At 38.0% G+C, this 24,276-nt stretch overlaps 1 protein-coding gene across 2 annotated transcripts in view; it reads right to left on the reverse strand.

Annotated features, from left to right (window-relative positions):
- Nucleotides 1-24,276, reverse strand: part of LOC120867851 (programmed cell death 6 interacting protein) — a 70,861-nt gene that overhangs the window by 18,258 nt on the left and 28,327 nt on the right. Inside the window, exons 6-11 of one of the 2 annotated variants that reach the window (XM_040246287.1) lie at nucleotides 23,555-23,655; nucleotides 21,155-21,271; nucleotides 11,960-12,182; nucleotides 10,556-10,679; nucleotides 5,401-5,578; nucleotides 164-275 (exon numbers count right to left, since the gene is read on the reverse strand). In XM_040246287.1, the coding sequence (XP_040102221.1) occupies nucleotides 164-275; nucleotides 5,401-5,578; nucleotides 10,556-10,679; nucleotides 11,960-12,182; nucleotides 21,155-21,271; nucleotides 23,555-23,655 (855 nt within the window). Of the gene's footprint in view, nucleotides 1-163; nucleotides 276-5,400; nucleotides 5,579-10,555; nucleotides 10,680-11,959; nucleotides 12,183-21,154; nucleotides 21,287-23,554; nucleotides 23,656-24,276 lie in introns of both variants that reach the window. The other variant, XM_040246286.1, reaches the window with a different exon arrangement.

Below are 24,276 nucleotides of genomic sequence, written 5' to 3' on the forward strand. Positions count from 1 at the left end.
AAGAATCTGAACTTATCCTGTGAACATCCTTGTTATTTTTTATCTTACCTGGAACTGAAGCAAAACACCTGGATTTTCATATGGAGCCTAATTCAATCAAGCAAAAATTGTGGATACAAAATGAGAACTTACTCAAGTAAAAGTCATTTAGGGACACTTTTACCTGTTCTTAAAGGCTTATAGAGTTCATTGGATGGCGTTCTTTGCCAACGTTCCTTGAATTTTGCCCTTAAATCATTGTCAGTCGCTTCTTCTTCATCCAACAACCTTAATGACTTTTAAAAAGGAGGCAAAGCAACAGTGAAAGATCATTTCTGGTGTAAAAACCTTTAGAACATTTTTTAAATGATCATACTCAGTATAGGGGAGAATTAGTGAGCTAGGGCTATTCCTACAGCACTGGTCAGAATATAAATTAGTACAATAATTTCCACTGCAGAAATCCAAGTCATAATATACTGAACAAGACATCTTGTAAAATTTAAGGCTAAGTTAGCCATTACCTTACTCAGTGAAATTAAGATGACTAAGAGATTATGTACATCCATATACCAAAACTACTTTTAAATGAAGATTTTTTTCTAAGATTAAATAAACAGAAAGCCTTTAGAACTTTGAAGCCATAAACAAAACAAAGAGAAAACTGATTAATTCATACCAATAAAAGATTTAGACGTCAACCCAATACAACAAACTGAAAATTAACATTACAAAAAAAGGCTTTCAAATGCAAAGCTGAGAAAACAAGACAGTAGAGGCAGAAACCTAAGAAAGTGCTAATCCACCAATGGACTCAAGTGCTAGAGTCAACGGTAGCTGTTAATGCCTGACCATTTAGAGCAGAGATCTGCAAACTGTGTGTTAAACGTTAGAGTAAATATTTTAGGACTGGGGACTACAGTCTCACATATTCTTTTTTTTTTAATAACAATTTTCTAAAAGTGGTAAAAATCATTCTTAACTAGTGAACCATATAAAACAGGCCACAAGGTGGAGCTGGCCTACTGTCCATAGTTCACCAACTACACACTCTCTAGTGGCTCAGAGAGTGCATTTAACAGGAGACAAGAAACACAGGTGAGGCTAATATGAGTAGAAGATCAGATCAACGGCACTATCTTCCCTCAAATGGGGACTTCCAAATAGAAGACACACAGTGGATGAGTAACAAAAGGAAAACTGACCAACTGAAGGGAATTTGACCATCTGAACCCTGGCTCTATATAGAAAAGAAAAGAAGTATCACCTCAAGATTCCTAATCAAAAGCCTGGACTTAGGACTGGAAATGACTACCTGTATGACACAAACTCCTAAAATGAATTTCAAAATAAAATATTAACCACACATACACACACAAAAAACCCTCCAAAAGAGTTTTAAAATACAGGAAACACACAAACAAAAACACTGAAATAAGAGGAAACAAACCGGTATGAGAAAAAAATCAGGAAAAAACAACAAATCACAGAACCAAACCACAAAGACTACTGACCCTGAGATAAGATAAAGAATATAAACTAAACATATTTAATATGTTTTAGAGTATTAGTATGACAAGAGAAAGAAAATGAGAAGAACTGAAAAAGAGCCAAATAAAATTTCTGGAAATTAACGAAGTTATAAAATTAGGAAGCTAACTGATAGCTAAAAACCTGCTGGAATATAACTGAAGAGAACTAGTGAACTGGAAGATAGACCAGAAGAAATCAGGCAGAAGGAAGCACAGAGCAACAGAAAACACAAGTGGCTGGAAGATCCAGAAAATAAACTGAGAAGATTCAACATCAGAGATGGAGAAAGACATAATAATGACAATTGGGAAAAAGCAATATTCAAAGAAGTGAAAACTAAGAACTTGCCAGGATGGATGAAAGACACAATTTCTCAAATTCACTGAATCCCATGGAATATCAAGCAACTTAAATAAAAGAAAACCCATACCCAGACACATCATAATAAACTATAAAAAAGAAAACTAAGTATACAACTTTCATGCTGTTAAAAAGGGGGAGGGGGGAGAAAAAATGGAGGGAACTCAATAAAACCATAAAAAGTGAGGGTGAGGAGGAACCAAAGAAAACAGAAACCAAAAGAGAAAGACAAGTGTTGTAGAAAAATATGGTTCTAAATATATGAATAATTTAACCCTCCAGAAAGAGATTGTCAAGCTAAAAGTAAAGGAAAAATCTTATTACCATATGGTATTTACAAAAGACACAATCACAAAAACACACAAGTTGAAAGTCACACACACAAGAAAACTACAGACCAGTATCACTTATGAATGTAACTGCAAAATGCTCAACAAAATACTACCAAACCAGATCTAGCAGCACATTAAAAGAATTCTACACCATGACAAAGTGGGATAACCTAGGAATGCAAGGGTGGTTCACACTGAAGAATCAGTTAATGTAATACTTCATATTAGTAGAATGAAGGGAGAAAATCCATGTGATTATCTTGAGACACAGAAAAAATATTTGACAAAATCCAACACCCTTTTATGATAAAAACACTCAACTAATTAAGAATGGAAAGGAACTTCCTCACCCTTTTATGATAAAAACACTCAACTAATTAAGAATGGAAAGGAACTTCCTCAATCTGAGAATCTTCCTCATAGTTTTTCCATCTATGAAAAACTTAATAGCTTGACAGTGAAAAACTGGAATGTTTTCCCCGAAGATATCGATCAAGACAAGTCTGTGGACTCTCACTGCTTAAACCAGGATTGAACTAACTGGTGCAATTTCAGTAAGAAATAAAGGGAATCCAAAAGTGGAAAGGAAGAACTATCTCTAGTTGCAAATGATATGACTTTTTATATGAAAAATCCTAAGCAATCCATAAAATAACTATTAGAGATAAACAAATTTAGTAGAGTTGCAGAAAACAAAATCAACACACAAAATCAGCTGTATTTCTATACTCTAGCAATGAAGAATCCTAATAGGAAATTAAGATAATTCCATTATAACAGCATCAAAAAGAATAAAATAATTAAGAATCACTTTAATCACGGAAGTAAAATACTTATAAAATGAAAAGTATAAAACACTGCTGGAAGAAATTAAATGGAAAGACAGCCTCTGTCCATGGACTAGAAGCTGTAATACTGTTAAAGATCAGTAATATTCCTCAAACTGATCTAAACATTCAATACAATCCTCATTAAACTCCTACTAATTTTAGGATTTTCTACATATAAGGTCAAACCAAATCATAGTAAGACACCACTTCATAGCCACAAGGATGGCTTCTTTCTTTTTTAAGACAATTATGAGGGTTAGCAGGGATGTGAAATTTGGAACCTTCATACACTGTTGGTAAAATGTAAAAGGGCACAGCTACTTTTGCAAACCAGTTTCACAGTTCCTCAAAAAATTAAACACAATATTACTGTACAACCCAGTAATTCCACGCCTATGTATATAACCCAAGAGAACTGAAAACAGGTGTTCAGACATAACCTGTTCACACATAACAGCATTATTCTGAATAACCAAAAAGTGAAAACATCCCAAGTATCTATTCCTGATGCATGGATAAATAAAATACTTAATAATACATCCACACAATGGAATATTTAGCCACAAAAAGAAATGAAGTACTGACACGTGCTGTGACATGAATGAACCTTGAAAAGATGCCAAGTGAAACAGGCAAGCTTAAAGGCATGATTCCACTTATCTGCAATGTCCAGAATGAATGAACCCATACAAACAGAAGTCAGATTTGTAGTTGCCAAAAGCAAGGGGAATGGGAGAAAGAGGAGTGACTGTTAACTAGCACAGGCTTTCTTTTGGAAATGATGGAAATGTTCCAGAATTAGACTGTGTTGGTGCTAATACAATATTGTGAATGTACTGAAAAACCACTGCATCGTACACTTAAAAGAGATCAAAATGGTGAAATTTTATATTATGTGAATTTTACCTCAAAAAAAAAAAGAAAAAAAGACACATATAAGATAAATGTAGGTGATTTATGAAAAGAACCAATTAAATATCCTTATTCTGGAAATGAAAAATATGGGCGGAAATGCAATAGAGCAGCTGAAGAACACAAAAGGCAGAGCTAAACAGGAAATCAGTGAGCTGGAAGGCTAGCCTCAGACAGCCTCCCACACAGAGAAAAAGTAATAGAAACGTTAAAAGATGTGAAGAACCGACTCAGAAGCTTGCTATCAATCTAACAGGAATTCATTAGGAGAGAATGGAGAAAAAAGAATAACTGAAGAAACAGAACCCATGAATCTAAGATGGAAAGGATCCAACAGATCCCAAGCAAGAAAAATTTATCATTTAGAAAATAAATTAGTGGACACTTCAAATTATCTGAAAACCAAGACTAGAATTAAATTTGCTACCAGAGACATAAACACTGAAAAACATTATCAGCTTCACAACTTAATAACTTATAAAATGAAACTTCAAGCACAACAAAGAGAATAATAATGAGTCTAACTCATAAGGCTGTTAGAAGATAAAATAAATAAAAATACCTCATAAGAGAAGCAGACCACACACATACCACACACACTAATAAAGCTAGTTTTTCCTTAATTATGAGATGAGATTTTTTTCACATTAATATTTGTTTTATTTTAGTTAAGCCCTTAAGTAAACCTGGAAGGTATATATTCTCATTCCCAAGGTTCACACTATCATAGTATATAAGTACTCTGTCTTTGCCCCAAAGTATTTGGAAACAGTGTAAATACAACTTCCTCTGATAGTTAACTGAAAGATTGAAATAGCAGGGCTTAAAGCATTGATAACAGAAGTCACCTAAAAGAGACATGACTTCTCAACTGTCAAAGAACAAAATAACCAGTTTGAACACATTTATAGTTAAAGAAACAAATGTATCAAAAAGTAGAAAGAGGCAAAAGCACCTTAAAAGCAGAATAGCACTGGCAAATAGTTGACTTTACCCAACAAATGTTAGTGCTACATTCCTACTGATAAAATGCCCTTGCCATCTGAAGGTGAGCATGGTGGGCTTGGAAAACATATGATGGCCTAACTTCCTTAGTCTGATTCCTTGTTCACCAGAGACTGAATCTTTCACAAGAAAAAAAAAGTCCTTAATAATGAAAAAGTCTGAACAGTTTGTGTGATAGTAATTTCCCACAATATACTAACTGGTTTCACACAATGGTCATGTAAGTTTTATTAATGCGTACTTATATACCCTTAAGACATATGAACCCATTCTCACTCAGAATTCCTCTTGAGGCTGAAGGGCAGACTATGGGCCACAATAAATTCACCTGAATGATGAGTGCTACCCTGTGAAACCACAGGAAGAAGCCTCCTGTCCCAATCCCTGCTGGACACCAATGGGCCGAAGAGTATTTTATTTACCTGAAAAGCAAACCTCTTAAAACATACCTCGTCGAGGATTTCTCTATTTCTTTGTAGAAGTTCAGGTAGCTCTTTGATCAACTGATCAACAGTCTGGATGCCTCCCTGTTCAATCACAGATGTGGACTTGGTCAATATAGACTGAGGTACGGTATCTCCAGATATATCTTCAATTGCTGCTGGAAGATTAAGGGAAGCTAACACCCTGAAAAAATGAGATACTATGTCATCTAAAGGTCTAATCCTTCTTTCAAACACTAGCAGTGGAGTTATCACTCCAAAAAAGTGGATAAGCCCTGTAAATGGAAACATAAAGCAAAGACAAAGGAAGACCAGAAAATCAGGAATTGATAAAATTAAATAAAACATCATTAGAGAATTAAGTTAGATTCACAATTCAGAACTGAACGTCAAAATGTTTAAAAGTTACATTAAAATATACTAAATACCTTTGGCTCACTGGTTAAACTTTACTTCTTTCATCCTAAGCAATTAAAAGTCAAAAATTCTATTTTAAAAATGCGATCTTTTATCACACTCCTGATTGATATACTGTCAGTGACAAAAGAGAAATAATACACTAAATAGTTATAATTTCACATCAGTTCAGTCGCTCAGTCATGTCTGACTGTGATGCCATGGACTACAGCATGCCACGCCTCCCTGTCCATCACCAACTTGCACAGCTTACTCAGACTCATGTCCATTGAGTCGGTGATGCCATCTAGCCATCTCATCCTGTGTTGTCTCCTCCTCCTGTCCTCAATCTTTGCCAGCATCAGGGTCTTTTCCAGTGAGTCAGTTCTTCACATCAGGTGGCCAAAGTTTTGGAGTTTCAGCTTCAACATCAGTCCTTCCAATGAATATTCAAGACTAATTTCCTTTAGGACGGACTGGTTGGATCTCCAAGCAGTCCAAGGGATTCTCTTAAAAGTCTCCAACACCACAGTTCAAAAGCATCAATTCTCTGGCGCTCAGCTTTCTTTATAGTCCAACTCTCACATCCATACATGACTACTGGAAAAACTATAGCTTTGACTAGACAGATCTTTCTTGGCTAAGTAATGTCTCTGCTTTTTGATAAGCTGTCTAGGTTGGTCACAGCTTTCCTTCCAAGGAGCAAGTGTCTTTTAAGATCATGGCTGCAGTCAGCATCTGCAGTGATTTTGGAGCCCAAAAAAATAAAGTCAGGCACTGTTTCCACTGTTTCCCCATCTATTTGTGATAAAGTGATGGGACTGGATGCTATGATCTTAGCTTTCTGAATGTTGAGCTTTAAGCTAGTTTTTTCACTTTCGACTTTCATGTGCATCGAGAGGATCTTTAGATCTTCTTCACTTTCTGCCATAAGGGTGGTGTCATCTGCATAACTGAGATTACTGATATTTCTCCCAGCAATCTTGATTCCAGCTTGTGCTTCATGCAGCCCAGCTTTTCTCCTGATGTACTCTGCATAAGTTAAATAAGCAGGGTGACAATATACAGCCTTGATGTACTCCTTTCCCGATTTGGAACCAGACTGTTGTTCCATGTCTGGTTCTAACTGTTGCTTCCTGACCTGCATACAGGTTTCTCGAGAAGCAGGTCAGGTGGACTGTATTTCCATCTCTTTAAGAATTTTCCACAGTTTATTGTGATCCACACAGTCAAAGGCTTTGGCATAGTCAATAAAGCAGAAATAGATGTTTTTCTGGAACTCTCTTGCTTTTGCAATGATCCAACAGATGTTGGCAATTTGATCTCTGGTTCCAGTGCCTTTTCTAAATCCAGCTTGAACATTTGCAAGTTCACAGTTCATGTACTATTGAAGTCTGGCTTGGAGCATTACTTTGCTAGCATGTGAGATAAATGCAATTGTGTGGTAGTTTGAACATTCTTTGGCATTGTCTTTCTTTGAGACTGGAGTGGAAACTGACCTTTTCCAGTCCTGTGGCCACTGCTGAGCTTTTCAAATTTGCTGGCATATTGAGTGCAGCACTTTCACAGCATCATGTTTTAGGATTTGAAATAGCTCAACTGGAATTCCATCACCTCCACCAGCTTTGTTCGTAGTGATGCTTCCTAAGGCCCACTTGATTTCGCGTTCCAGGATGTCTGGCTCTAGGTGAGTGATCACACCACTGCGCTTATCTGGGTCTTGAAGATCTTTTTTGTATAGTTCTGTGTATTCTTGCCACCTCTTCTTAATATCTTCTGCTTCTGTTAGGTCCATACCACTTCTGTCCTTATTGTGCCCATCTTTGCATGAAATGTCCTTTGGTATCTCTAATTTTCTTGAAGAGATCTCTAGCCCTTCCCATTCTACGGTTTTCCTCTATTTCTTTGCACTGATCACTGAGGAAGGCTTTCTTCTCTCCCCTTGCTATTCTCTGGAACTCTGCATTCAAACGGGTATATCTTTCTTTTTCTCCTTTGCCTTTTGCTTCTCTTCTTTTCTCAGCTATTTGTAAGGCCTCCTCAGACAGCCATTTGGTCTTTTTCGTGGGGATGGTCTTGATCACTGCCTCCTGTACAATGTCACAAACCTCCATCCATTGTTCTTCAGGCACTCTATCAGATCTAATCCCTTGAATCTATTTGTCACTTCTACTGTATAATCATAAGGGATTTGATTAGGTCATATCTGAATCGTCTGGTGGTTTTCCCTACTTTCTTCAATTGAAGTCTGAATTTGGCAATAAGGAGTTCATGATCTGACCCACAGTCAGCTCCCAGGCTTGTTTTTACTGACTGTATAGAGCTTCTCCATCTTTGGCTACAAAGAATATAATCAATTTGATTTTGGTATTGACCATCTGGTGATATCAATGTGTACAGTCTTGTGTTGTTGGAAGAGGGTGTTTGCTATGACCAGTGCATTCTCTTGGCAAAACTGTTAGCCTTTGACCTGCTTCGTTTTGTACTCCAAAGCCAAATTTTCCTGTTACTCCAGGTATCTCTTGACTTCCTACGTTTATATTCCAGTCCCCCAAGAAGTCCACAATTACAACTTGCTGCTGAACAACCGTCGTCAGGAAAATGTTGGATCCCACTAAAAAAAGATACCCCACGTCCAAGGGCAAAGGAGAAGCCCCAAAGACGGTAGGAAGGGCAAAATCACGTTTAGAATCAAACCCCATACCTACCAGACACACTCAGAGGGCTCAAACAAACCTTGTACACACCAGGACCCAGAGACTTACACCAAAACTTAAACAGGACTGGGGAAACAGACTCTTGGACGGTACAAACAAAATCTGTGCACACCAGGACCCAGGAGAAAGGACCAGTGAGCCCATGAGAGACTGACCCAGACTTCCGCATGAGTGTCCAGGAGTCTCCAGCAGAGGCATGGGTCAGTGGTGGCCTGCTGCAGGGTCAGAGGCACCTTTTTAAGGAGGTCGCCATTATCCTCATTACCTCCACCACAGTTTGGCCTCAGGTCAAACAACAGGGAGGGAACAGAGCCCCACTCATCAACAGAAAATTGGATTAAAGATTTACTGAGCACGGCCCTGCCCATGAGAACAAGCCCCAGTTCCCCCCTCAGTCGGTCTCTCCCATCAGGAAGCTTCCAGAAGCCTCTTACGCTTCTCCATCAGAGGACAGACAGAATGAAACCCACAATGAAAACCACAGAAAACTAACAAAACTGATCACATGGACCACAGTTGTCTAACTCAATAAAACAATGAGCCATGCCATTGTAGGGCCACCCAAGATGGGCAGGTCATAATGGAGAGTTTTGACAAAATGTGGTCATTGGAGAAGGGAATGGCAAACCACTTCAGTGTTCTTGCCTTGAGAACCCCATGAACAGGATGAAAATGCAAAAAGATAGGACACTGAAACATGAACTCCCCAGGTCAGTAGGTGCTCAATATGCTACTGGAGATCAGTGAAGAAATAACTCCAGAAACAATGAAGAGAGGGCGCCAAAGCAAAAACAATACCCAGTTATGGATGTGACTGGTGATGGAAGTAAATTCCGATGCTGTAAAGAGCAATATTGTATAGGAACCAGAAATGTCAGGTCCATGAACCAAGGCAAATTGGAAGTGGTCAAACAGGAGATGGCAAGAGTGAACATCAACATTTTAGGAACCAGTGAACTAAGATGGACTGGAATGGGTGAATTTAATTCAGATTATATCTACTACTGTGGACAAGAATCCTTTAGGAAAAATGGAGTAGCCCTCATAGTAAACAAAAGAGTCTGAAATGCAGTACTTGGATGCAATCGCAAAAACGAGAGAATGATCTCTGTTCATTTCCAAGGCAACCATTCAATATCACAGTAATCCAAGTCTATGCCTCGACCACTAATACTGAAGAAGCTGAAGTTGAATGGTTCTATGAAGACCTACAAGACCTTCTAGAACTAACAACCAAATTCACATCATCTAGGCATAATGTCAAGAGGACATAGTTGATATACATATTAATACAGAATTTCCATTTGTTTTGTTTTGTGGCACAGCAACTATTATTATATTATTTCATTTACATAATGAAATCTTATGCTCCCTTCCTGCTGGAAAAAGAATAATGAGGTCAAAACTTACTTATTCATCAAAATTAAAAACATGAAAAATCAAACAAGACTAGGGAAAAAAAACTCAGTAACGTATCTGACAAAAGATTTACCTCTAGAATATCTAAAGAACTCTTTAAAGATTATTAAGAAGAAAAATGAGCAATAGATTTCAACACTTCATGAAAGACATGAAGGGCTAATAAGCACATGAAGAGTTGCTCAATATCATTAGTCATCAGGGGGATGCAAACTAAACCACAGTGAGACACTGCTACAGACACACTAAAATAGCTAAAATCAAAGAGACTGACAATGCTAAGTTCTGACAAGGTGCCGAGAAAGAGCACTTCTCAAACGGCTCAGGGACAATGACTATGGAAAACCATCTGGCCATCACCTGTAAAATAAACATACACTAACTATACAACTCAACAATTCCGTAATCCTAGGTTATTTGCTCATGAGAAATAAAACATGTCCACACAAAGATGTGTACATCCATGTTTGTAACAACCAAAATGTCCATTTCTTGGGGACACTATATATTTGCTGTTTCAAATACCCTTAACATTCAGTTCTAAGCTCAGAAAAGTACAATGTTCATAAATAATCCACCAAGAAACATCAGAAATTTAGATAAATTTATGAAACTTAAGCCCTACTTACCCATTTGCCAAAGTGGTAGCTTCTCTCATCTGAGCAATTGATCTATTAACTAAATCAGCTTTCCTCTGATTATAGGCAGCCAAAGACTGCTGGACTGACACAGGAACCATCTTCTCAAACAGATCTAAAATGAGGAATCAATTTCAATAAAATTTTCAGACAAAAACTCAAACTGTAAAGTGACTATGTATATCTCCTTTCCAATATTCACCTTAAGAGTCTTCAAACATTTAAAGAACAAAACTAAATCTATTTAAAGGACAATGATAAAGAGAATTTTTAGAACACTGTATTCACAGGGAATGATAATGAAGGCTTTTCCCAGAACTTAATTTTCTTAAAGATGTGTTTATCATTAAGTTTAAGGGATCTTCGGAGAAGAAAATCTACACAAAAGAAAACAATACTCATTCATAGATAAAATTGACCATAGTACCATGGTTTCCAGCTCTACCACTTCCTGGCTCTGCAACCTTGAGCAAATGACTTCACCACTCTGCCTCAGTATACTCAGCAGTCAAATGGAGATAATAACCACACCTGCTTCACATAGCTGCTGTGAGAAGTAAATGAACTAATATTTTAAAGTGCTTAAGAGAGCTTTTGGCACACGGTAAACACTTTGAGCTTGTTAAACAGAAGTAAGTACAGCAGTCCCATGGTGTCCTCAGGGGACTGGTTCCAGGCCCCTCAGTGGGTACCAGACTCTTGAGGATGCTCAAGCCTCTTACATGAAATCGCACAGTGTCTGCATACAGCTTACACATATTCTCTCATACACTTTTAATCATTTCTAGCTTATGTGTAATACTTAATACAATGTGAACGCTATGTGAACAGTTGCCAGAGTACTGCAAATTCAAGTTTTACTCTTTTTGGAACTTTCTGGAAATTTTCTCCGTGAATATTTTCAGTCAGCAGTTGCTTTGAATTCATGGCTGTGGAACGACAGATACAGATGGCCAACTCTAAAATAACCATCCAATAACTTAGAAATATTAGATCCCTGGGGTCTCAGCTAGAAGCTACCATATATTGCAAAGACCTACAATAGTCAAGGATATGATGACATTTACTTATCTGATACAACCATGACTCCAGAAGCTTATATGCTTAGTCATACTTATATACATTTATTTTTAATACCAGAATCTTAAATAACAAATGTTAACAAAAAGACAAGTGCTCATTTAAGTCTTTATAATTACTCAGTTTCAAGTTTTCTGACTCTGTTGTATACTTTATGCTTTACTACCATTTACTGTCCATCTTAAAATTTCACTTAATATGAATAAAATTATATTCAAAGCATACAATTGCAACTATGTGATTTTAGCTACAAAAAATAGATTAAACTGGAGAAAAAATAAATAACACTAAAGTGCCTCTGAATAGCTGACATACCGGTGAATTTCTGGCTGATGGGTACATTGACTGGAGTAGATTTCACAAGTGTGGCTTTGCCAATAGGGTCTAGATCTTTAAGGTCTGGAACTCGATCATGATAGATGAAGTCATTATCCTTCTTTGCTGCAGTAAGGGCACGGTTGATTCTGTCACTAAATTCCTTCACGTTGACATATTCATCATAGCGAGATGCCACTGTTTTTATCAATTCTGCTGCATGCTAGTAAGAAAATGTTAAAGAAAAAAAAAAAGTTTTCTTTTTTCCCAACAAATATCCAAGCTTTGGTTTTATTTTAAAAAAATCTTTAAAGACTAGCATTACTAGCATTGTGATCAACAGAACAATCTAGCAATTCTCTTATCAAGAAATACCAATATCAAAAATGAAGAATACACAGCAGACACCCCTCTAAGACATGAACGAATTACCAAGAGAAAGAAGAAACCAAAACTATAAACTGACATTGAGGAAAGCTGTCTCTGGCTGCTGGGTATTTCTGTATCCAAAGGACTAGCAATTAAAATGCATTAAAAGCCCTCAGGGGAGACTTAAGACGGGGTCTTGAAACTACCTAAGACAGCAAACTAGAAAGAAGAAACATCCCCTTCACCGCCCCACTCCCACATGAAGGCAGAAACCTCAAAGGGCTACATGTGGGATGAAAGCGGTGGGTCGGGAAAAAACTCTGCAACACAGGAAAACAACAAAGCAGCATGTCATGTCCGCAACAATCGGAATCTTTTCTTTAAAACTTGCCCCTGTGACACAAAAGATGAACGTAAGCCTTACATAAACTTAGGGCTCAAATCACTTAGGTGATATTGGGTGCAGTAACACCAAATAAAATAGATAATTTGAGGATAGATAATAATAATTAATTAAAATCTAAATAATAGATTATTGAGGATAAATGCAGTAATATAATGTTTAACATTTGACAATTTGTCAGAAAGATATAAACTCATAAATGTTGTATTTGAAAGCCTTTATGTTAGGTAGTTAGAATAGGAAACAGGAGTCCAGAATGGTGGTGGCTAAAAGACAAGGAAGGGAAAAGCCTACGAAAACAGAACAAAGGAAGGTCCGAGGACCGGAGTGAGGACCTCAGGTAGAACAAACAGCACCTCTGGCTAGCCCAATTTACATAGGGCAGGCCCAGGCAGAAAGAAAAACATATAAAAAGAGGAGCCAAAGGGCCCTCTCTCTCCCTGGGGCGCTGGGGCACATGCCCTTGAGTCTCGAGGATGGATTTTCCTGCTATTATCTAAATAAAATAGAGTATAACACAGAGCTGTAACACTGATTTGTCTAAGAGCTGTAACACAGTCCCTTTGAGACCTGAGAGCTATAACACAGTCTGTCCAAGACCCAAGAGCTGTGACACACCGAGGGCTTTAATGTCCATCACTCCAAATCTTTGTTGTGACGAGACAGAACCGAGGAGCATACACTCGCTTGACATCTATGTAAACAATTATAATAAAAACCTGATAAATCTATCCATTTTATTATTAGAGTGGATGATTTTAACACTCTTTGTTTCAGCAATAAATGGACTAAGTAAACCAAAAATGGTTAAGATTACAGAAGTTCTGAACAACACAATTAATGAGATTTATCAGACATGGAGAACCCTGGACTCCACAACTAGAGAATATATAATAGTCTCAGGCTTATAAAGAACATCTGTAGTGACCACATGAAGACATAAAAGCAAAAACACCAAAAGATAAAAAACCTATTTATGTAATTCTCCAAATAATAAATTTAAGTTGAAAAAAATCAAATTATCTCACAGATGTTGCAAAATCCTTTGATAAAATATTCACTCTTGACATTTCTTAAATCTTAGTAAAATACAAATTAATATCCAGTTCCTTATATGTTAAAATCTTAACCCTCAATGCTGATATCATGCTTAGCAGAAAAATAAAATATTCCTAGAGTTGAAATAAAACAAAGATCACCAGTATCATCATGAACATTGACCATGTAAAAATAACCAGACAAAAGAATGAAATTAGAGGTGTAAAATTTAGAAAAGAAAAGGAACAATTTATTATTTACAGGTGATATATTTATTTGCATGCCAGAAAAATCTAAAAGAACCAACTATTCTAAGTAAAAGGTAGTTTAGATACAAAATCAACATAGAAAATACAGATAAACCACCACCAATCTGGAAAGATAACCAAAAAATAATCCAGTTACTAGCAATGCAAAGAAATCTTAAAATATTTGTGCAAGATTAATATGAAAGAGAAATAAGGATAACCAAAACAAACAAAAGCTACATCTTTAGTGTAAACTAGGAGATGGGAAAACACACAAATTTAAACCACTTTTTAAATCTGTACACCAAATTTGACTTGTAAATGTGATCAAACACTCTCCTTAATAGCAAAATCGGTATTAGGAGCAACAGAGCAGGAGAAACAAGGGAAGGCTAAGGGCCCACCCTGAGGGGAAAGTGCTTAGTTAAGCAAATCTGAAAACAATGAAATGCAATGAGGTGACAGCTGCCAGCTGATGATAAAGGAAAAGCCAAACGGCCTCCTGGAGCCACACAAGGGTCAAAGGAAAAACGGAATACTGAGGGGCCTCGACCAAACAAGGCAGATAACAACAAGAACAGGGATACTGGGTAAGCAGAAAAGAGGGCAGAAAAGTGGGGAGGAGGAAAAGGGATGAGCACTCGGAAAACGTCCACAAAATACAAACTGTTACAGCAGATAAACCACCTGGAAAAGCAAAGGCACAAAAGTGGAATCCTTCCTACACCAGGCTTTGAGAACCAGAGCGGAAGGGCCCTACACAAGAAGGCTTGGAAAGATACCCGGTGTTCCCCCACCCAGGAACCTCTTCAACTAAAATCAAGCTCATTCAAACACAAGTAATCAAAAAGGCATTCCATCTGCCTCAACACAAAGAAACCACGAAGAAAAGGGTGAAAATGAGCAGTGTAACTTTTCAACAGATAAGGAAAAATCACCAAAGAAAACGTTGCCATAGGGAATACTGGTGATCCAGTGGTTAGGACTCTGCACTTTCACTGCTGTGGCCCCAGGTTCAATCGCTGGTCAGGGAACTAAGATCACGCAAGAGACAAATCAATCAAACGCAATGTGAGGACTATACATGAATCCTTATTTGAACAAACTATAAAACCACATTTTGGAAAAAAATCAAAGAAAACTAAATCAGGTCTGGGTAGTATTAGGTTACTAGTTTACGAACTGGAACTAACTGTACTGGATAGGATGACACTGTGGCTTTAATTTTTTTAAGTCTTATCTATCTTAGAGGCATATACTGAAGTAACTTAAGGATGAAATGATACATGAGATAGCTGTAAATACATCAAAAAAATAAGAGGAAGGGGGAACAGATAAGACACAGAGAAAATACTGATAATCACTGAAACTGGTAATAGATATTTGATGACTCTTATTTATATATATATATGTTTGAAGCTTTCCATAATAAATACTTAAATAAAATTCATACAGATGAATAGGCAGGAACAATCAAGAAAATTCAGGGAATGAGAGATGATCACCAGCAATTAGGTATTAAAACATTCTAAAGTGTCAATGATTCAAATGGTATAGCTGGAACATGAACAGATAAAACAGGCCAATATAGCAGAATAAAAATAGACCCAAATACATATGAAGGATTTAGTAAGTGATAAAGTCAAAATCTCAATGCAATGGGGCAAAGAAAGTCATTGCAGTAAACGATCTGAAGACAACTGGGTAGCCATTTGGAAAAATAAAAATTGCATCCATCCTTCACATCACCTATCAGGATAGACTCCAAGTGGATCAAAGATCCAAGAATTGAATATAATATACAATGAATTACAGATGTACTTATACTCTGATGTTAGCAATTCCATTTCCAGGAGTTTAAGATATACCTGCTGCTATGGACTGAACTGTGTCCCCACCCCCACCCCCTCAAAATTTGTATGTTGATGCTCTAACTTCCCAAGAGATGGTACTTGGACATGGGGCCTTTGGGAGATCATGGAGAAGCCACGAGGGTGAGGCCCTCGTGAAAGGACTAGTGCCCTTGTAAGAAGAGACACCAGAAAGCATGCTGTCTCTCCCTACCATGAAAGTACACAGCAAGAAGCCAGGCTAGCAGTATGTAAGCCCACCATCCTGACACCCTCAGATTTCCAGCCTCCTGAACTATGAGAAAATAAATTTCTGTTGTTTAAACCACCCAGTCTATGCTATTTTGTTATGGAAGCCTGAGCTAAGACAACTACTGAAATACAAAATGCCACATTCACATAATTAATCACTGCAGTGTGGTTTGTAATAACAAATCTTGGAAACGCGCAAGTATCCAGCAATAACATGTGGTTTATATAGTGAAGTACAATGTAGCTCCAAAGAGACATGAGAAAGGTCTCTTTGCTGTTGTATGAAATGGAGAGAGCTTCAATACGCTATATGAGAAAAATAAGATGCACAACACTACACAGAGGATGTACGTGCTCAGCTGCTCGGTCATGTCTGACTCTTTACGACCACAAGGACTGCAGCCCGCCAGGCTCCTCGCTCCACGGGATTTCCCAGGCAAGAATACTGGAGTGGGTTGGCATTTCCTACTCCAAGGGATCCTCCCAGCCCGGAGATCAAACCCACAATTCCCGTGTCTCCTGCACTGGCAGGTGGATTCTCTACCAATGTGCCACCCGTGGCATACAATCTCTTCTATAAAGAACAGGAGAGTTAAGACTGTGCATTAAGTGTGCCTGCCCGTGTGTACATATCTGCTTCTACTTTCAAAGAGAATTAAAAAAAACATTGAAAGGATTAAATAAGAAACAAACGAAAATTACTCATGAGGCAGTGGGGGAAAAGGCTGTAGGGAGTAAAACAGACGGGAAAAGGTAGAGATCGGCTAAGTGTATGCCTGTTTTCTCCAATTGTTATATTGAAAATCTTCAAGTTCACAAAAAAATTAAAAGAACCGAACAATTGAGAAAAAACTCCTCCTCTGGCAAGTTTAACAACTGTTACCAATTTTGTCATATTTGCTCTCTTTCCCACATATACACAGTGTACCTTTTCTTTTTAAATAACTATTTGAAACTGAACTTCAGACATCACAACCCTTCATCCCTAAATATCTCAGCACGTATCTAATGAGGACACTCTCCTTAATACCTACAAACTAGTATCTAACAGAGAAAAAGCAATACTTTCATAAAATCAGTTTTATCATCTTATTAGACTCCTCATTAATGAATTAAATAAATATCTGGTATGTATCCAGTTTATCTGAGTCACAATTTTACATCTATATAGAGGCACCCCTCAGTATCTGTGGGGGATTGGTTCTGGGACTCCTCACAGGCACTAAAATCTGAATGCTCAAGTCCCATAGTTGGCCCTCTGTACCTACAGATTCTGTGTCTGCAGATTAAACATAGTACACGACCAGCAGTTGGGTGACTCCACAAATTCAGAAGCTGCCAGTATGGAGAGCCGAATATTTATTCATTGAAATACACCTGCATATAAGTTGACTTGGACAGTTCAAATCTGTGTTGTTCAAAAGGGTAAACTGTATTTTTATGTCTTTTTTAAAATTGAGCCTCGGTAGCTTTAGAGACTCACCAGGACGATCAAGTAGACCCATCTCCTAGAGCCTAATGAACTACATTTTCCAAGAAGCGCACAGCTCATGAGCTGTGTAAGCCCAGGTACAATTTTTCTTGGCCCCAGAAGTGAATCACCCACAGCAGTTTTCCCTTTGCTATCTTACCTATTGCTGTGATATTCCTGAGTCCTGCGATTTTGTTTTTTATTTCTGGCTTGCTCATGACTAAAAGCTTTCCCCCATTACTGTTAACAATGACTGCAAAACTGACTGAACGGTGCAACCATCAGGTACATGGGGAATTCTGAGCAGAAGACTGCAGAGAATATGACTTACTGTTCATGACTTTGTCTGCTTTGTTCTCTTTGCCTATGTCTCAGCTCAAATCAAGTAAAAAAATTATATCTCATGCCTAATGGAAAGAGGAACAGCCCCTAGAGACATGAATCAGTAAGTATTTATGTTGTTAACTTCTGACCTATGACTAAAGCTGTGTAATTGAAGCTATACACTCTTCAGGTGTATAGCTGAAAAAAGTGTCTAAAAGTGAAAGAAGTCCTTATCTCCTGTGTGAATCTGAAATAGCTTCCTTTTTCCAAAGAGGTTTTAAAAATTAGATTAAAATTTCAAAAGGAGATCTTATATAACTGGTTTATAGAGAATACTCATTTGAATATAAAAGTTCCAGAATCTCCCCAAAATAAAGCTATACTTCTGTAAAACAAAGACCAGTTTACCATCTAGTCAGTACTCACTGAAGTGGCTGACCAACAGTGGACCCTGAGAGAGGAATTCAGGATGAAAAACAAGATGACGCCCTCCTCACGCTCTGGAAAAACAGGCCCCTCAGACAGATGTATATCTCAGGAAGAATGTTAATGAATCCAGATTCCTGTATCTTCCCATACACAGAAAAGCACTAAAATCATTAATCTGGGATATCTGTTCTTTGTGAATCTTTTACTGAAAGGTTTGCTTGACTGGAGGTATTCTCTCATCAAAATCAAATATGAGCAGGTTTCTCCCCTACCTCTTCAGAAAGTTTCCTCAGAGCTACTGAGAGGCCATCTCCCAGGCCACTGCTGCTGCTGCTGCTAAGTCGCTTCAGTCGTGTCCAACTCTGTGTGACCCCATAGGCGGCAGCCTGCCGGGAGCCAGCATGAAGAATCCCGCCCATGGCAAAGGTCATGAGGAAGGAAGCCAGACAAAACGCAAATGCGTGATCTGGCTTCAGGGGTTCCCCCTGAGTTTTCCTGAACATCTACCCCCAAAAACCAGAGTCGGCCTGATTTTATTGTACTGTGCTTTTCCACTCTTCTGACACTCTCAGGAAAAAGTTAACTTAGGGCTTCAGTCTTCTGCATTTGAAAGGAGTGTTTCAGCTCAAACCCCCTCTGATGGCTCTCTAACTTGCCTTACCCGGACTTTTACAACTACGCATGTGATAGTTTACAGCCCCTCAACTGTGAGAGGCAGGGGAAGCCTAAAACATAAAGTCTTTCAAAGAGTTAAAAGTTATTAGAGTACTGCTGGTATAGGATTTCATTATTGGGCCAATGCCTGTTGCTAAGTTCCCATATCTCTTATCCACTGTATACCTGGGAGCACATTCGTTAACATAGTTAGAATGTAAGAAAAAACAAGTGTAGCCTTGAAACTGACCACATTAGACTTTTGAGCTAATTGGTTCTTTCTTTGTTGTAACTTACTGCACCTTTGCTTCCTGAAAATGTAACTGTTTGATACTTTCTGAGGCTGACATAGATTAGAAATATAAAGAAAAAACACTTCAAGGGAAAGTAAGTTTTCTGGTTGAGCAGCCTTTATCAAAAGAGGATCTTAGAATGTTTCACAGGCCTCCAAGGCCAGAAGATAATGTACACAACATCATTTGTGGGAAAGGTATAAAGCCCTTTTAAAAAATAAAGTTATTAGGGCCTCGATCACCGAAGCAGCTTGGTCTCCCCATGTCTTCTTTATTTTCTGGCTGAATTCCCATCTGGGGCGTGGAGGCTCGCCATGTCTACTTACTTGCCCTGGCTTCTAAGACCCACGCAAGAGGGAGCCCAAGGCAGGGCACCCTCCACTATTCAAACAGGTGCCAGTGGCCTAACGTAGATGGTGCAAACCTCTTGTCTCGAGGTTTTATTAGTTCTCCACGTAAACCAAGTTATTCAGCCTCTTTTCTCCACTAATTTTCCTACTACACTATTCTTTCCTAATCTAATCTTATATCTCTAATTAAATAAATCTCTCCTCGCCAACTCCGTCCACCCTTTGAATTCCCTGGATCCACCGGGGCTGGACCCCGACAGCAGCCCACCAGACTCCCTCGTCCCTGGGATTCTCCAGGCAAGAACACTGGAGTGGGTTGCCATTTCCTTCTCCAATGCATGAACATGAAAAGTGAAAGTGAAGTCGCTTAGTCATGTTCCACTCTTAGCAACCCCATGGACTGCAGTCTACTAGGCTCCTCGCCCAAGGGATTTTCCAGGCAAGAGTACTGGAGATCCCAGGCCACAGTCCTCCATAAAGTCCCTGAATAAAACTTACACTCCAACTCGTATGCTGTGATTTTCTTTCAGTTGATACTCCGGATACTTTAAATATACTACCCTGAAAAAAACGTTCCCTAGAAACCCCTTTCTCAGAAGCATGTTTTCATCTGCTTTCATATGATGCTAAGTTACTACAATCAAAGTGAATCCCTGGACAAATAAATGTTTGATAATCTGAGTGTGCCTTTCTCTGATTTTGTCAATGTGGAGTATAATACAAGCATATATTTTATTTTTTTATAAAACTTGGGTTTCTCTTCTCATGAAAAGACTAATTACACTTAACTTCCTAAGATTTGCATTATATCTTCTAATACTAGTCCGTACTTAAATTTCCTTAACAGTCCTCTTCCTACTATCCGCTGACCAACTCTCAAACTACAAACAATTCGTATAACACCGCTCGCCCCTGCTGCAAAGCTGCCCCAGATGTCATAGCAAGTTACTCACACACGTAGGGCAGATACAGCATAGAAGGTAGTCTGCTGATTACAAGATCTATTTATATAGATTACACCTGTCCTTCTCAAACTATGGAACTGTATGACCCAATTATAGACCAAGGCTATGCCACAAGTTAAGCACTCCACATCCTTTCTGGATCATGAAAATTAATTTAGACTATTTTATACTAAAATAAACATGAGTAAATAAAAGAGAACTGAATGAAAGTTAACATGAAATTTTTAGATAAAATAGGAAACTTCAAAAAGCACACAGTAGGTATGCTGTGCTGTGCTCAGTTGCTCTGTCACATCGGATTCTCTATGACACAGTGTACTGCAGCCCATCAGGCTCCTCTGTCCATGGGATTTCCCAGGCAACAACACTGGAGTGGGTGGCCATTTCCTTCATAGCATAAAAAATAAAAACAATCACCCATCTTCATGGACAGGTGAAATCAGTGGGAAAGCTTTTTATGAGCAAACTTTGGAATCTCACTAAAAAAAAGAAGAAAAAGGAAATCCAAGTTATTCACGTGACTTAAATATTTATTTCTAAGAAACTCACCTGTAGCCGTGCAATCTCTTCTCCAAATTTCTTCTGCTGTTTTGCCAGGATAGACTGGTGGTACTCAGCATAGGCCTGCATGATACAGTGCTTTGCAGCCAGGACAGGAAACACCTCCTGGAAATAAAAATACTGACCAGGGAGAGTCCAACCACACAAACCACCACAGACAACATGGGATGCAGGAAGAAAAAGGAAAAGGAGACAGAAATTAGAATCACCCCATTAATAGTTTAGAGATAGGTTAGTCATTAGGTGTAAACAGAGAAGACCACATGATTTTGCGTGGACTGGATTCAATGAATTCAGGGGTTTTTTTTCTTCCAATTAGAATTAACAATTGGGTTTTTTAACTGTTAAATGTAGCCAATTTAGGTTTTTATAATTCTCTTTAAGCCATGAAGTCAACGTTTTGTTTACAAAGAAACAAGGAAAGCATGCATTAGAAAGAGAAATAGAATGGACATTCACAGAGGAACATCAAGCACAGGGCTTTAGCAGCTTTCTTGTGAGCCCTTACCCAGCTCTCAGTTAACTAAGACACCATTACTCACATATACTAATGAAACTGCTCTATAGCTGACTGTTTCATCATGTTTAAAAGACAAAAGACAGTGAAGTAAGTTCCCACTTAAATTCACAATCTAAGAGAATTTTAATAACAATGAATTTTAGCCATATAAAACTTACTCAGCATCACATAAAGACTAACATTTCAATACCATACACTCAAAAACACAGAGCAGACAGACAGAGACACTAAAATGATAAAGCGTTACTCTGCCCTAATTTGCTTTGAAAAAAGTTCCAGCCAAAACTGATTTTAGAAGATCCAAAAACAAGAACCAAAAAAGCAGTAGAGGGTCTTCCAAAATATCAACTCCTACCCTCTAAGCGCAATGTTTTTAGGAAGTACATGCCATTTAATACCCAAGAAATATACTAGACAATCACTGTCTAGACAAAAAAATAATAATAATAAGAGAAATGAAAACTGAATTACTACCTTGTTTGCTTTCCTGTCTCCCAGTGAATAATTTCCTAGCTTCCTGGGTCACTACTTGCAGATATTCCAGTTTTATAACTAGAATATGAAAATACCTGATGAGCTTTATTAGTCAAAAGGCAAAAAGAAAAGACATCTAAAATCTCAAACTGCACTCATGCCAGTTCTCAAGGTTAAGTCTGGAGCAACTGGGTACTTAAACAGGAGATTTTTCATGGAATACCAGGAGTGGTGCAGAGGTAGTTTCCAAGTCTTTGTAGGTGACACTGTCTTCTCGGCAGGACAGGACTGAACTAACGGCCCCACAGGATTTAACAGTACACTGGGCAGCTGATCACGAGGTCTTTCAGATGAAGAAAAGGTGAGAGGAGATCCCAAATCTCTTAACAGCAACACTATTACTACCCAAGAGTCCTAGGCAAATTCTTCTACTGATCTCTTGGTGAATTTTAAATCTCCAGCACACTTCAAATTCCTTGATGCTCATATTCTGCTCATTCTCAACACTCATATGTTGATGTACTTTCGTGCTTTTTTATTTTGCCACAAAATTGTCTGCAATTTCATAATTTATAAAGATTCCTGAATGACTTATAAATCATTTTCCCTAAAAGAAAGCACGCAACAAATACCATTTGCTAGCATACAGACAAAATGAATTCCTTGAACATTTCTGAAAGAGAGCAGTTGACTCTTAAGACATTTCAATCTGTAAGCTCCTGTTTTTAAGCAGACTGAATTTACTTCTCAGTCTAATTGTCTGCTTTATCATTTACAAATGCTCGTCACTGACGAGTCTCTTCAAATGCTGCTTCAGAAAGGTTAACATTAAAACAATTAATACTTCCTGCGACACGAGGTTTTAGACGGCGGTTTTCCTGAGCTGTACAACAGCAGCCCAATTCTCTGTCCCTGTTGGCAAAATTCAATTCTAATCAAAGCACGGGGTGAATTTGTTAAGTTTCCTTTTCCTTTTGTCTTTGTGTCTGTTTGTGTGCTTTAAGATTCATCTTTAAGAAAACAGGACAATAATTAAAAGGGTAAATGATCAACATGCTCAAGTATCATGCTGTACCAAAGGACCAATGATCCAAAACAATGCCCTGATCTGACAAAATTACTGGAGAAAGGTAGTCACCATTTTCCAGAAAGAGTTTTAGCTTGGAAAAATAAATTTTGTAAAGAACAGAAGCAAAGGCATTCGCTAAATATGAAAGAGAAAGTGTCATGCATCTTAAATTAAAAACTATTTCTACAAACATATTCTCCAAATGCCTCCCCTTAAATTTCAAATCTCTTTAGAAATCGTAACTTTCAACTTGCTTAAGACACAAAAATGTCCAAATAGTTCCACATGCAAAACAACCAAGTATTTACAAAAAACAATAACTGACCTTGGGGAGAGTATCTTTGTACTGACATTGTTTAAAAGCATCACCAAAATAATCTGCAGCCTGATTAGCCAATTTAGCTATGATGGCATCTTTCATTTTATCTGGAATAAAATATTAAATTGATCATTTCAATGAAAATAAATATAAAATAATCTGATATGTCATGGTAACTCAGTGAGGACATTGAGATCACAAGTTTACACATTTGTCTTACAAAATCCTTGTTGATGAAACTGATTCTCCTGTGTACAAGTTAATTATTCCCTAGGCAGATCTAGAGAGTTGGAACAAATGAGCAGCTGTCAGAAGCCAAGGTGCATGAGGAGTGGAGAGTGACTGACAGTACCCTGTGGCATTTCTTTGGGGGGTGGGAATGTTCTAAAGTAAGACAGTTAGGGATGGCTGCAAAACTCTGAATACACAAAAACCAATGAACTGTATATGTTAAAAGGGTAAATGTTACTGCATATGAATTCTATCTGAGTATACGCTGTTATCTTAAAAGAAAGCCTTTTTCAGTTCGTCTAGCTTCCACCTGCTGGACTGCTCTCACGTTCAGCTCCTCTACACTTGGACGTTCAGTCCTTGTTCTTCTCTCTCACACTAACTTACACGCCTTAGAACAAGTTCCTTATTCCCTCATTCGCAAGGCCAGGGACTACTGGGATGGCTCCTCCTTGTTAGTTGAAGTCTAGTTTAAACAAGGAAATTCTTCTTGACTG

Source organism: Oryx dammah, unplaced genomic scaffold (genome assembly GCF_014754425.2).
Source record: "Oryx dammah isolate SB20612 unplaced genomic scaffold, SCBI_Odam_1.1 HiC_scaffold_9, whole genome shotgun sequence".
In the NCBI taxonomy this organism is placed as follows: Eukaryota; Metazoa; Chordata; class Mammalia; order Artiodactyla; family Bovidae; genus Oryx; species Oryx dammah.